Source organism: Pseudorca crassidens, chromosome 20 (genome assembly GCF_039906515.1).
Source record: "Pseudorca crassidens isolate mPseCra1 chromosome 20, mPseCra1.hap1, whole genome shotgun sequence".
NCBI lineage: Eukaryota > Metazoa > Chordata > Mammalia > Artiodactyla > Delphinidae > Pseudorca > Pseudorca crassidens.
The window spans coordinates 31,805,465-31,819,035 of NC_090315.1; the positions used below are offsets into that span (position 1 = coordinate 31,805,465).

The following is a 13,571-nucleotide window of genomic DNA, read 5'->3' on the forward strand; positions in this document are numbered from 1 at the left end:
CAGAGGCTAGACGTGGCTCATCAGATCCTTCTCCTTGGGGCTGGGTGTTCTGTGTGGCTATCTTTGGGCAGTAAGCAAGTGAAGCAGAAAAAGTCAGCTTAAAATGAGAAAAAGCAGACACGAAACTATGAGAAAGGGTGGGTGAGCCAGCTTGTGGGCATAACCTTAATGAAGTCTATTGAAAAATCACTCCAAATTTCTCCTTCCTCTGAACTTCCTTAATTAGTGGCATGATTGTCAGCAAGTCACCTTATTTCAAAATCTCAGTTTACTCATTTGGAAAATGAGGAGGATAGGTCCCAAACAGCTTTATTCTTTAGCTCAAATATCTGACTATTAATCATTGGTACTGTCTCCTGACATTGTTTTATATTGTAATTTAACTGCTGAATTACTACTTGACTTTTTCATGAAAACATCTTCCCAATGAATGTAATGTTTCCTGAGGGCAGGGCCGGAACACTATATCTACCTCCTTATGGAAGAGTGATCACAAACTGCAGATGGTGAATCCCTGGGAATCGCTGAGTTATAACAAGAGAGATGAGTGCTGTTTGTAGATTGGCTAGATAAATATACCCCTTGGTACTAGTCCTGTAGACCCTAGGGCTGATTCAGTATCTCATATTGTTATGTTCAAAAGGCTAAACAATATAGCCTTTCAAAAATCGTGATGAAAGTAAGCAGAGTCTTGCAGAACTATTGAGAAAGAAATGTGAACCATGTGAGAGAGATATCTGAATCAAGCTTGCAGGCTTACTACTCTTGATGTAATGAATGGAGTATTCTTAATAAAATGATGTGATGGTTAAATTTATATGCAACTTGTTTGGGCCACGAGGTACCCAGACATTTGGTCAAACATTATTCTGGGTAAGTCTGTGAAGGTGTCTCTGGATGAGATTAACATTTGAATTGGCAGACTGAGTAAAGCCGATTATAGTCTCTAATGTGGATGGGGCCTCATCCAATTAATTGAAGACCTGAATAGAACAAAAAGGCTGAGTAATAGGGAACTCTTCCTGCCCGGCTGCCTTGAGCTGGGACATTGGTCTTTTCTTGCCCTTGAACCGAACTGAAACATCTACTCTTTGTAGGTCTCCTGCCTGCCTGCTTTAGGACAGGAACTCACACCATGGGCTCTCCTAGTTCTGAGGTCTTCCAACTCAGACTGGAACTAAGCCATTGACTTCCTTGGGTCTCCAGCTTGTAGACTGCAGATCTTGGGACTCCATATTCTCCATAATCACGAGAGACAATTCCTTTTAGTAACTTTCTTTCTCTCTATATATAAATTTATCTTATTGGTTCTGTTTCTTTGGAAAACTGACTAATACAAATGGCTAGACAGCTAAATTCCACACAAGAGGCTCATTTTCCCATTGATTCCCATTATCAAAAATTTCCAGTAGAGGGTAGAGAATTTCTATTCACTGAAATAATTTGATTTATTTTGATAAAATAATTTAACAATTTCAGATTTGACAAAGCAAACGAATTAAACTGAATTGAACTAAATGCTATAATTAAGTCTTCAGGCAACCATATGCAAGATTCCTTTTTTAATTTATCACTTTTGAGCAATAATGATTCCATATATCAGTACACTATATGTTAGATGATGTTATTATAATAATTATATAATAATAATTATAATGAAACTTTGGACAGATGAGTTGTTCTGTTTATATTTATAATCATCTGTTTGTATTTGTCAATCATGGAAACAACGGATTTCTCTATTTTACGGAGGCATCTGTGACAACTGAAATGTTCTGTTTTATGGGTTTGTTCTGCAGAGAGACTAAGCTAAGAATGTGAGATTTTAAGAGTTGAAATAAGTATTGCAATTCTTAAAAATAAAGTAGAAATTCTAAAGAAAAGGAATACAATTAATCATTTCAGGAAAATTAATGTAGATGAATAGAAAAAGCTAGCACTTTACTTACATTTACTTTATAAAACCTTTTTCTCCCCTTACAATGAGAAATGCTCTGGTAAGTGGGACACTTCTTATGTAAATTAAAGTATAATTTTCTTCTCAAAATTTCAATTTACATACTACTTTTCAGCAATGTGCTACAAAACAAGTGAAGTATACCTATATGAAATTAATTACCTTCTAAGGGTTTAATTTTTTGGCAGAATGAAATAACTTTAATAGCTTATCAGTGACATATTTAGATAACTTACACATGTGAATAGCCTATGAATTCACATGTGTAAGTTATTATAGTTTTAAATGCAATCTCACATTTTGAATTCTTTAAAGTTCAGATTTGATTTAATACATCTTTGTATAATGGTTCTGAAAAGGAGTCAGAGAAGTCAGCTGGTTTTAGCAAGTAACTATTGAAGCTACTGATGTTAGGTACTCTTAAACATGTAAGCAAAAATAACACTTACATGTTACGGTCTGTTACATAATGAAAGTGTAAATAAAATTTTCCCGTACTAGATGATTACTTGGATAAGATTATGATAACACATTAAAATTTTTCCAGAAATATTCTGCCTTAAGATTTTCATATATGAAGACTGATAAACTATGAATGAAAAGCAGCTTTATTTCAGAACATTTCTGGTTGATATCAGGTTACTGACCTGTTTGATGGTCTTGGCGGTAGGACCTGGAATAATACACTCATCACTGTCAGAAGCTGATCTGTCTTCTTCATCTGTTAAAAAATAATTTTTTTTTGGTTTAAATCTGTTAAACCAACTATATTTGCACCTTGTGACATGGAGAGAAATAAGCATACATTACAAGGATAACCTTAAAAGAACAATATGGTAATCATGTCTGGATTTTTTTAGCAGTAAAGATATTTATATTACATTTTAGAAAAGAGAAAAAAATGACTGAAAAATTCCAGGTTTAGTTTTAGCAGAAACAAAGGAAGTAAGAATTTAGCTTGCTCTAGTACGAAATTAAAAAAATTGTTTTTAAGAGAAGAACATGGTAATAATGTCTAACAGCCTAACCAATACTACTGTGTCAAAATCAAGTTATTCCTACTATTTAAAAACATTTTTAAAGGTTTTACAGCTTTATTGCAGTAAACTGACATATAATAAACCACACAAATTTAAAGTACAAAGTCTGTATTTATATTCTGAAACTATATATTTTGACAAATATATAATTCTGTGAAACCACCACCACAATTAAGACAGTGAACATATCTATCACCCCCCAAAATTTCCTCATGCCCCCTTGTAATCTCTTTCCTTCTGCACCTTTCTATTCCTGTTCGTCCTTCCCTAGGCAACCACTTAAATGCTTTCTGTCACAACAGATTAATCTGTTTGCCTTTTCTAGATGTTTATATAAATTAAATCATGATGCAAGTTGTCTTTTATTGGTCTGAGTTCTTAGTTTTAATTTAAAAAGTCAAATCCTCTAGAATAACCCAGATAACAGTACTGAACCCAAAGAGGCTATAAAGTCACTTAAAATATAAACTGGGAACATGGTCAGCCACAATACTTGCATTCTGTTGTGGTGCTCCAAGTTGAAATAAGAAGATATGCAACAATTCCACCTGACCACAGCTGACCAGACTGACCTATATATCCCATCATTTCTGTCAAGAAACAGCTATCAGGAAGTACAGTCACTATTAAATGAAGATGTTCTATGAGGCATGCACGCTCTAACAGATTAAATAAAACAGAGTTAAGGAAATAATGTTAATTTAAAAAAGAAAGTCACCTTCTGGTTCCAGTTCTTCAGTTATTTCTGTTTCATCTTCAGAAGAAGTCAAAGTTCGTTCTGCAAGCTGACCCTCAGAGAGTAAAGACACATCATCATCTCTTCCTTGTTGTACTTTCTCTGTATTCTCTTTTACCTTATCTACACTGCTTTCCTGAGAAACCTGAAGAAATAAAAGCACGTTGATATATTATTGCTTAGATCACATTTATAGCATTCTTGCTGAAGCACTTGAATGATAATTAAGCACGTAAATATGCACTACATGCACTATATATATGAGTCATTAGAAAATAATCACTTAAGCTGTATAAATGAAAATATGCAGATAAATTAAAATATGATTATAAACTAAGAATAAAAAAGCATTAATCTCAAAATGAATTTTACATTATACTTTAATTCACATATGTATTTACTACCTACTAATGTCTGCTTAATTGTAACTGTTATACTTGTGATATTTTTGACATTTCTATTCCAAGGAAGTCATATATAAAAATAGGATCAATGATATGATTTCTTGATCCATGTCAATGCAAAGACAAAGTCTTAAAAAAACAAACCTTTCAAAATAATTTTAATACAAACACATACCTCAGGAATATGTGAAACAGTTGGCATATTAATTTCTATTTCTGGTGTATGTTCCACTTCTGGTGAAATTTCCTTCATATCTTCAGGAGAAGTACAGGTCTCCTTACATTAATGTGAAAACATGCATGTATGTTACTTTGTATTTATTATTAAATCCCCAATCATGATAAGACTTTTTCACACACATACACACACACACACACACATATGCACACGCACACGCACACTTAGGATTTACTCTCTTAATAATTTTCATATATAAAATACAGTAGTGTTAATTATACTTATCATGTTGGACATGACATCCCTAGTACTTATTTATCTTATAACTGGAAGTTTGTACCTTTTGACCACCTTCATCCAATTGTCCCTCCCCTATCCCATGCTTCTGGTAGCCAGAAATCTGATCTCTTTTTCTATGAATTTGTTTGGTTTTGAAGTATAATTGACTTATAACACTATGTTAGTTCCTGTTACATAACACAGTGATTCTCTATTTCTTTACATTTCAAAATGATCACTACGATAAGTCTAGTTATGTCACCATACAAAGATACTACACAGTTACTGACTATATTCCTCACATTGTACATTTCATACCTGTGGCCCATTTATTTTACAACTGGAAGTTTGTATCTCCTTTCCTCTTTCATCTATTTGTTTCTTCCCCCCTACCCCTCTCTCCTCTGGCAACCACATTTGTTCTTTCTATCTGTAACTCTGTTTGTTTTGTTATGTTTGTTCATTTGCTTGTTTGTTTTTTGGATAAGATCTCTTTACTTAGATACAGATTGAGAAGAGAAGAGGTCTAGGTCTGAAGTTTGACTGCTGAGGTACTTCAACATTTAGAGTTATGGTCCAAGAGAATGAGAAGAATAACTGGCTAAATTGGAGGAAAACTAGGAAGGCATGGTATCTCAGAGGCCAAGAGTAAAAGGAGCAAGTATTCCATTGTGTCAAAGGTTACTGGGAGATTAAGATGGAGACTGAGAATCGGCCACTGTGAAAAGTGGCAAAGTGAAAGTCACTGTGACCTTAGCAAGAGTGGCTTTAAGGAGGAAAAGTTTTACTAGTGTGAGCAAGGAACAGTATGAGGAAAGGAAGATGGAATTAAGACAACTTTTTGAAGAGTTTTGTTCTGTTTTGCTTTATGGTAAATGGGGGCAGAGGATTCGGGCAGTATCTGGAGAGAGATATGGGGCCAAAGGAGGGTTCGGATCAAAGAGTAAGAACATTTAACACTTACACACAGTGCCAAATTACAAAGGTAACATTTTAAGGGAAGAAGTATTTTATTTATCTGTTTCCGTTTAAATCAGGGAGGGTATACTATATCATGTATTCCGAATATTTGTTATGGGAAAAAAAATTAGTATTTTGAGTGTTTACTACTTACAGAACGCTGAAGTGGTGTGATATCCACAAAAGATACCTTCTTATCTTTAGGTGTTAAACGTCTTGGTTTAGGTGTTGGTGCCTAAGATAAACCAATATGTCAAACTGAGAATGATGAACATACCTTTCAGATTTTTTTTTTCTCTTTTATGTGGCTATTTACTTTCATAGGAAATTCAAAGTCACTGTTACTCACTACAACTAGTGTGCTAACAGAGGATGCTGGAGGTAGTCTTTGAACAACTTCAGACTCTTCTTTGTGTATGAAATTCCCTAAGTCTTCAGTTGTTATGGATCCACTTGGCGGAAGGTAAGCAAATTTCCATTTCAGTATAACATGGATGCTTCCTGCAGGCTGCTTTTTATGATCTGTTAACTCAAATATTCCTGTCAAATTACAAAAAGAATTTTAATTAATGCTAGAGTGAAGTTTTATTACCATAAAAATTAAAGAAGAGCAAAAAGAACTACCCACAACTTATTAAAAATAAGTCTGGCTTTTACTCACAAGTCAAATGACTTAAGAGAACAAAATAAGACAAAAGGATCTATGATAGGTTCATCTCTCAAGCAGACTGCTTTCAGAATTTAAGGCCTCAAAGATAATACTAATTCAAAGATGAGATAATTGACTTAGAAATATTTTAATTCACTGAAATTAAATTCAGAGATTCTTCAGAATTCTTAGCCTTCCTCTAAGATATTATCTGGGTTATAGCTCAGATAACAAGCTTCATTTTGACTTGATATTCTTGTGTGTCTGCAGAAAAATATATTAAAACTTCAAAATTTCAAATAATATATGTATCCTAAGGAGTCTTTATGTTACTACATAGTTCTAATTTTAAATACATTTTACTGGGATTTGTTAAATTATTCCAAATTAATAGTAGCACAGTAAAAAAAGTCCATAAAATAAACAAACCACCCAAAACATATAGCAGTAACAAAAAGTATCACCTAGCTGAATACACAATATTGAGTCACAAATTTTAATCATCATACTAGAATTTTCAGTATGAAAATCCCTGACATGAAAAAACCAAACCTATATTTCAAGCATAACTTTTGTTTATGGGTATCTATTACTTGGTTCTCAAGTGCTTGACACTTCTTTTAATGGCTGGCTAGGAAAGAAAAAACTAAACAACTCTAGACTTTAGGTAGCAAAAAGGACACAGGTGGAATATAGGGAGGTGAGAAACTTCTACTACAGGCACAGGTGAAACTTACAGAATGGCTGAGTGAAGAGATCAGTAAATATATTCCACAAAAAGCAATGATAACACTGGATAAAATGAACAGAAATAATCACTTAAGAACTCTGGAAACTGATCAAAGGTATACAACAAATTAAGAAGCATTTATTTAAGAAAATCTACTGAACCTCAGTAAAGACAGTGGGAGTCAGAAAAGACACTAGTACGCTACTTGTCCCTGGCTGAATGTGAGACTTGTAGACTGTCTGAACTTTGAATGCATTACCCAAGCCATACACTGATCCATAGGCAAAGGGTGGAAGCCTGCCAGCTCAAGCTGTTTAAACACAACTCTCAACAACCACTGGCTGACCACTAAACTATGTTCAGGCTTAAAATTAAAACAAGAATAAAACAAGCAAACAAAAACTTAGCAGAGACATCAGTGGCTATAGTGAGGGAAAAAGACTACAGAAGTAGTCCAGGCAAGTCACCAAACAACAACAGCAACAGCAACCCTGTGGAGGGCTGGAATCTAGAGATGCTACAATATAGTGTCCTAAATGTCCAATTTTAAACAAGAACAAAAATTCATGAGATATTCAAAGAAACAGGAGACAAAATGTCATCCACAGATACTTTCTGAGGTCATCCAGATGTTAGACATAGGAGACAAAGACCTCAGAGCAGCTATTATAAATATGTTCAAAGAGCTAAAAGAAACCATATTTAAAGAATTAAAGGAAAGTGTGATGACAATGACTTATAAAACAGAGAATATAATAAAGAGATAGAAATTATAAAAAAAGAGAACTAGAATATATTGTACAACACAGGCAATACGGCCAATATTTTATAATAACTATAAATGGAGTATAACCCTTAAAAATTACAAATCACTATGTTGTATACCTATAACATATAATATTATACATCAACTATATCTCAATAAAAAAAGAGACAGTTAAAAAGGAATTCTGGAGTTAGAAAGTATAATTACTGAAATGAAAAAATTCAGTAGAGGGGCTGAGTAGGAGATATGAGCTGCAGAAGAAAGAATCAATGAACTTGAAGATTGATCAACCGTGATTATCCAATCTGAAGAGAAAAAATGAAAAAAAATCAACAGAGCCTCAGAGACCTGTAGGACACCATTAAACATATGAACATATGTATAACAGGAATCTAAGAAGGGGAAGAAAGGACAGAAAAAATAACTGAAGAAGGGCAAAAATTCCCCAAATTTGGTGCATAACAGTACCCTACACATAAAGAAGCTCAAAAGCTTCCAAGTAGAATAAGCACAAAGGGATCCACACCTAAACACATTAGAGTTGAATTGTCAAAAGCCAAAAAAAAAAAAAAAAAAAACTTGAAAGCTGTATCATGTAGAAGGGAACTATAATAAGATTAACAGATGATTTCTCATTAGAAACAACGGATGCCAGAATCAACTGTCTGATGTACTCAAAGTGCTTAAAGAAAATAAACCTGACAACTAAGAATATGATATCCAGCAACACTATCCTTCAGAAAATAAAAGCTAAAATATAAAGACATTCCCAAATAACAATGATTAAGTGAATTCATTGCCAGCAGACCTGACTTACAAGACATACTGAAAGAGTTTCTTCAGGCTAAAAGCAAGTGACACCAGATGGTTACTCAAATCAACATGAAGGAACAGATGTGAATAAAGGTAATTACATAGGTAATTATAAAACACAGTATAAATATGTTTTTCCTCTTAGCTGATTTAAAAAACAACTGCATAAAACAATAATTATAAAATTATAATCCTGGACTTATAACATGTAAAGATTAAAAAATATATGAAATAGTAACACAAAAGAGGGGGAGGAAATAGAGCTATTTGGAGTAAGAAAATGACATCAGACAGTAACTCAAATCCAAATGAGGAAATAAAGAATACCAGAGATGGTAAATATGTAAGTTAATATAAAAGTCTCCTATAATTATATATATTCTCCCTTCTCTTAAGGACAAAGTTATATAAAGCAATAATTATAACACTGTACTGTTGAGTTTATAACATATACAGGCATACTATGTACATATATATGACAACAATATCACAGAGGAGGGGGGAGGGAATGGAATTATACTGAAGCAGATTTTCTAAATTTTAATGGAGTTATTAGCATTAAGTTTGACTGTGGCAAGCTGAGGTGCATACTGTAATCCCTGGAACAACTACTAAGAAAATAACTAAAACAATATAATATTATGGGCCCAAAGTTTAAGATTATCTGAGAAGGCTAGGAAGATTGTTACAAACAGATCATATCCATAACACTGAGGTATAATTTAGGTGGTGTTTTTTTTTTTTAAACAATTTCATGGATTCAAGAAATAGGCTTACCTGAAATACACCTGTCATGTGCCAATGAAATCAGAGGCACATTGACTTTTCCTATGTAAATATCCTCCTGGGTATCACTATCATCAAACACATAAAAACTCAGAGACTCTGACTTAAGGTATCGATCCAAATCCATATTCATTGGCACTGGGAAACACATATGATCATCAAACTGTGGATCACTGCTACAGGGAATGATGGCTGTGTCATGGTCTGCAAAGTCAGAAAACTTGTACACAACATATGGGTGTGGCTGAAGGTGGCTTGCTCGGGACTGCAGGCGGCTGCAGCATCTTACTGTAACATGAAGTTCATTTAAGTTGCCATCTGTGGAATCAGTAGAACCGAGCTGAGCAGTTTTGGGTGCTTGCTGACTTAACTGGAAAAACATACATATTTATATCATAGTAATAATACAGTGAAAAGTAAACAACAGCTGCCAACCCCCAAACAAAATAATTTTGTAGATGGACAAAAAGCTGCAGATTTTCACTCCAAAGTGAATTTCCCAGTAAAAGACTCGACTCTTATTTAAAACCAATACTCTCTGGAACGTATGTACGGATGCTATTAGCAGCAAATATAGAAGACTGAGCATACATGTAGAGATTGCTGTTAAAACCAAATAAAGCCAAGAAAATAGTTAATCTGATGTTCTTTAATTCTATTTAATAATTAACAGGTAAAGTGAGCAGTTAGGTCCAACACAAATGTCCCCTAGTTCACAATTTTATTCAGAGCTACTCCTTCCTTTCTGCCCGTGGACGTCGCCAGGTAAGCATCGTTGATGTCTCTCCCCTCCACTGCCGTCATGTCTAAGTCAGAGTCTCCCAAAGAGCCCGAACAGCTGCAGAAGCTCTTCATCGGAGGTTTGAGCTTTGAAACAACCGATGACAGTCTGAGGAGCCATTGTGAGCAAGGGGGAGCGCTCACAGACTGTGTGGTAATGAGGGATCCAAACACCAGGTGCTCCAGAGGCTTTGGGGTTGTCACATGTGCCACTGTGGAGGAGGTGGATGTGGCCATGAAGGCAAGGCCACACGAGGTGGATGGAAGAGTTGGGGAACCAAAGAGGGCCGTCTCAAGAGAAGATTCTCAAAGACCTGGTGCCCACCTAAACTGTGAAAAAGATTTTTGTTGGTGGCATTAAAGAAGACACTGAAGAACATCACCTAAGAGATTATTTTGAACAGTACGGGAAAACTGAAGTGACTGAAGTCATGACTGATCGAGGCAGTGGCAAAAAGAGAGGCTCTGCTTTCATAACCTTTGATGACCATGACTCTGTAGACAAGACTGTCATTCAGAAATACCACACTGTGAATGGCCACAACTGTGAAGTAAGGAAAGCCCTACCTAAGCAACAGATGGCTGGTGCTTCATCCAGCCAAAGAGGTCGAAGTGGTTCTGGAAACTTTGGTTGTGGTCGTGGAGGGGGTTTTGGTGGGAATGACACCTTTGGTCGTGGAGGAAACTTCAGTGGCCGAGCTGGCTTTGGTGGCAGCCGCAGTGGTGATGGATATGGTGGCAGTGGGGATGGCTATAATGGGTTTGGTAACGATGGAAGCCATTTTGGAGGTGGTGGAAGCTACGATGATTTTGGCAGTTACAACAATCAACCTTCAAATATTGGGCCCATGAAAGGAGGAAACTTTGGAGGCAGAAGTTCTGGCCACTATGGTGGTGGAGGCCAATACTTTGCCAAACCACGAAACCAAGGTAGCTATGGTGGTTCCAGCAGCAGCAGGAGCTATGGCAGTGGCAGGTTTTAATTACTGCCAGGAAACAAAGCTTAGCAGGAGAGGGGAGCCAGAGAAGTGGCAGGGAAGCTACAGGTTACAAGAGATTTGTGAACTCAGCCAAGCACAGTGGTGGCAGGGCCTAGGTGCTACAAAGAAGACATGTTTTAGACAATACTCATGTGTATCGGCAAAAAACCTCGGGGACTGTATTTGTGACTAATTGTATAACAGGTTCTTTTAGTTTCTGTTCTGTGGAAAGTGTAAAGCATTCCAACAAAGTGTATTTTTTGTTTGTTTGTTTTTCTTTTTTGTTTTGCGGTATGCGGGCCTCTCACTGCTGTGGCCTCTCCCGCTGCGGAGCACAGGCTCCTGACGCGCAGGCCCAGCGGCCATGGCCCACGGGCCCAGCCGCTCCGCGGCATGTGGGGTCTTCCCATACCGGGGCACGAACCCGTGTCCCCTGCATCGGCAAGCGGACTCCCAACCACTGCGCCACCAGGGAAGTCCCCCAACAAAGGGTTTTAATGTAGTTTTTTTTTTTTTTTTTGCACCCATACTGTTGATTGCTAAATGTAATAGTCTGATCATGATGCTGAATAAATGTCTTAAAAAAAAAAGGAGCTACTCCTTCAACCATTCCAGTTATTCTGATCATATCGCATTCTTAAATGAGAAACCAATGAACTTGATGGTACCCACCCACAGAGATGATTTTGTTATATTTGGGTTGGCCCTCATCCTGAACCAATGTGATCTGGGGAAGCAGATTCCTGAGGCCAAGGAACAAGAAAACAGAGTGAGAGATAAACATTGGAGGGGTAAAACCTTGGATTGGAAGGACATTTCAGAAGAGAGATGAGCAAAGGGAGTTGTCAGGCAGGGTCAGAAACTACTCTATGGCCCTTTTTGGGACTATTACTCAGGCAGTCAGTGCACAAGTATTCTAGCAAACACCTGCATTGACTAACTGCTAAGCCTTCCATAGCTGATGTGATCTGGGACAAAGAATGTAGTGTTGCAGTGCCTTGCGGTAGTGTTAGGTAATTCTCTACCTTCCATACAGGGACCCCTCTTTCACTGCATTTTTGAATCTGGATTGAACATCTGGAACTTTTGATTCTAGAGAAGTTTACTAGAGAAGGAAAACAGAACCGAAGTCATAATCTCCTTGGTGGAGACATCTGGTGGTGTGGAGAGGGGAAGTCTGAGAAGGGAATCACAACACTGCTTTCCCAGGGCTCGTTTGCATCCAGCTATAGAAGACTGAGTGGAAGGACTTAGAAAGTACCCGCTCCGTTTCTCCCCCCGAGTCTACCCACAAAAGCTGAAATTCCAACAGTAAATGACTCATTCAACCCATAAACTGGGAGTCTAAAACTCTTTAAACCACAAAAATTAATAAATCATGTCTATCTCTCTATCTCTAATTCCCCTTTCCATAACAGTGTTTCCCAAAGTGTGTTCTGAAGAATACTAGTCCAGAAGGATGATCTCTGGGAAACGGGAGCCGTTCTTTAAGTTTCGGAATCAATGTTATATTAGTCATGGTTCTTTTAATTGAAAGTTATGGAAACTAATTCCACCCAGCAAATACAATGAAAAGAGACTTTTATATAAGGCTACAGGGTTATTTCATAGAACTGTATAGCAGAAATGTGGTTGTATCTAAGGAAGGTAATGGGACTGGAAAACTATAGGAATTTACTCTCCATCTAGTTTCCATTTTTCTCTGTATGCTTGTTCATTATTCTCCTTCCAGTCCCATTTTCTTTCCTTTGCCATTTAGCATGGTAGCAGATGGCTGTCCCACAGCTCCCAACTTTACATGTTCCAGGCATGGAGAGTCTTGCTTTCTCTTGATCTCAGAAAGCAGAATCTGATTCGCTCAGCTAGGGGCAGGTGGATATTCCTGAATCATTAGTCATAATTGGGTGGAGTGGGAGAGAACAGGATCACCAAACGTAAAGCTGGCCACTGGGGGCCCAGCCCCACGGATTAGAAGAGGGCAGGTCCAAATGAAAAAAGAGAATCATGACTTGAACAGACATTCCAAAATGTTTCTACTATATTCTATCCCTTTGTTACTTAACATAAGTGTATACTTTATGCTTCCTCTCGAGATTCACGTTATACACGAGAAGCCCTGAAGTCAAGGATCCTATTGAATTCTTCTCAATTCAGTGTTTTCTGCATTTACTGGATCACGGAATTCTTTTGGAAATATGGCTATTAAGACTCCATGAAACATAGTTTGGAAAATGCTGCTCTGAGGAATTGCATTCATACTTCTAATTCTCAGGAAAAGAATATTCATTTTATATTTTACTCTGCATTTCAGAAACCTAAAAGTTTATGAAACAGCTTGGAAGAAGTTGGAAACAGTTGGAAAAAAGGAGAATAAATGAAAGCTCAATAATAGCCATCCATTTCCTTAACAGTGGAAATTGTAACGAAAGTCACTTGATGTGTAATAATCGTACTGCAATTCTCGTTTTCGAAACTGTCCTGGATAGCACAAGGGAGTTCCTTCGTGGTAAAAG

General features: G+C 36.6%; 2 protein-coding genes across 3 annotated transcripts in view; one reads left to right on the forward strand and one right to left on the reverse strand.

Moving 5' to 3' along the window:
- RPGRIP1L (RPGRIP1 like) overlaps positions 1-13,571 on the reverse strand; it is a 99,382-nt gene that overhangs the window by 33,104 nt on the left and 52,707 nt on the right. For both annotated transcript variants that reach the window (XM_067719381.1, XM_067719383.1), the window contains 6 exons: positions 9,290-9,668; positions 5,904-6,094; positions 5,709-5,789; positions 4,313-4,414; positions 3,716-3,878; positions 2,605-2,678 (listed from right to left, as the gene is read on the reverse strand). In XM_067719381.1, the coding sequence (XP_067575482.1) occupies positions 2,605-2,678; positions 3,716-3,878; positions 4,313-4,414; positions 5,709-5,789; positions 5,904-6,094; positions 9,290-9,668 (990 nt within the window). The remainder of the gene's footprint in view (positions 1-2,604; positions 2,679-3,715; positions 3,879-4,312; positions 4,415-5,708; positions 5,790-5,903; positions 6,095-9,289; positions 9,669-13,571) is intronic.
- Positions 10,097-11,305, forward strand: HNRNPA1L3 (heterogeneous nuclear ribonucleoprotein A1 like 3). The gene is given in 3 exon segments (XM_067719389.1): positions 10,097-10,406; positions 10,408-11,043; positions 11,046-11,305. Coding segments are annotated over 3 exon segments (1,071 nt in total). The 5' UTR covers positions 10,097-10,100; the 3' UTR covers positions 11,175-11,305.